The sequence below is a fragment of the Frankliniella occidentalis genome, unplaced genomic scaffold, assembly GCF_000697945.3.
Source record: "Frankliniella occidentalis isolate FOCC.00 unplaced genomic scaffold, Focc_3.1 Scaffold406, whole genome shotgun sequence".
NCBI lineage: Eukaryota > Metazoa > Arthropoda > Insecta > Thysanoptera > Thripidae > Frankliniella > Frankliniella occidentalis.
In genome coordinates this window covers 37,693-38,740 of record NW_026267528.1, presented here as the reverse complement: position 1 = coordinate 38,740, position 1,048 = coordinate 37,693, and the positions used below count along the sequence as shown (strand labels likewise).

Here is a 1,048-nt window from a genome sequence, read left to right as displayed (position 1 = left end):
TTGGACATTTTTCAGTGATTGTAAATCTAGTGCTTTAAAAATCATATCTGTATACATATTTTGTTTTTGAGTCTTCCAGGCTGCATGGTTTCAAGTGATTCTAACTCAATTCGAATCAGTCAGGAAGAAGAGTGGGCACAGGAAAAACAAAAAACCAGTCAAAGTCAGTTCTTCTGATCAGTTCCAGAATACTTCAAATAGGAAGCGGAAATACTCTTCATCCTGCACTGTGACCTCTTCTACAGAAATGTGTCCAACAGAAGAGCAGCCTGCTACCACAGTACCCTCTACATCAACAAGAAGTGATGAACTCTCAAAACTCACAGAATCGCTGGTAAAAATTTCCTCCTCAGTTTAACTTAAAATGTTTTGTATTCTATCTCACATGTTCTTCATCTTATTAATTCAGAAAAGATACATGGATGGTGGTTTGCCTAATTCTCAAAACAGGCAACAAATCAGCTTTTCTCTGGCATCAACCTTTGAAGCTAGAAGGAGTTTCATCAATTCTGTGGGAACACCTCATAGCTGTGCTGCCATAGTACGCGAGTACAAGCATCTGCAAAGTTACCGTGGAGATATGGTGAGAACCTTAATTTTTATTATGTTGCTGTTATTGAAATAGAACAATATGTTGTTATGAATAGGTTTCTAATGTCCTTCTTTAAGATATGGTGCTGCTATTTTTACTTTCAAGGTTTACTTATTTTGCCAATCTATCTAATCTATTAATGTGTAAATGAGTAAGTTTGTATCATTGTTAGCTCAGAAAAATTGATTCTTAAGAATAGGACAAACAATGGTATAAAATTCCAAACACTGATAAACACCATTAAACCATCACACTCTTCCTGTGAAGAGAGACACTTTCTGCTTTTCTTTAACTACTACTGTGTTGTGATAATATTGAAATTTGCTTCAGTTACTGGAGGAGTTTTCTCGGATGGGGCCATTGGAGAAGAACTTTGTCGCAAAGTTTGAGAAACTCTCCCCGCTCATTGTGAAACATGCTCAAGCATTTAAACCATCTTTGTACAATGATGTGTCC

The 1,048-nt window shown here is 36.4% G+C and overlaps 1 protein-coding gene across 1 annotated transcript in view; it reads left to right on the top strand.

The window, feature by feature from the left end:
* The first annotated feature begins 247 nt into the window (after nucleotides 1-247).
* Nucleotides 248-1,048, top strand: part of LOC127751276 (uncharacterized) — a 10,734-nt gene continuing 9,933 nt past the window's right edge. The window contains exons 1-3 of the mRNA XM_052274542.1: nucleotides 248-334; nucleotides 410-583; nucleotides 923-1,032. Of these exons, the coding sequence (XP_052130502.1) occupies nucleotides 248-334; nucleotides 410-583; nucleotides 923-1,032 (371 nt within the window). The remainder of the gene's footprint in view (nucleotides 335-409; nucleotides 584-922; nucleotides 1,033-1,048) is intronic.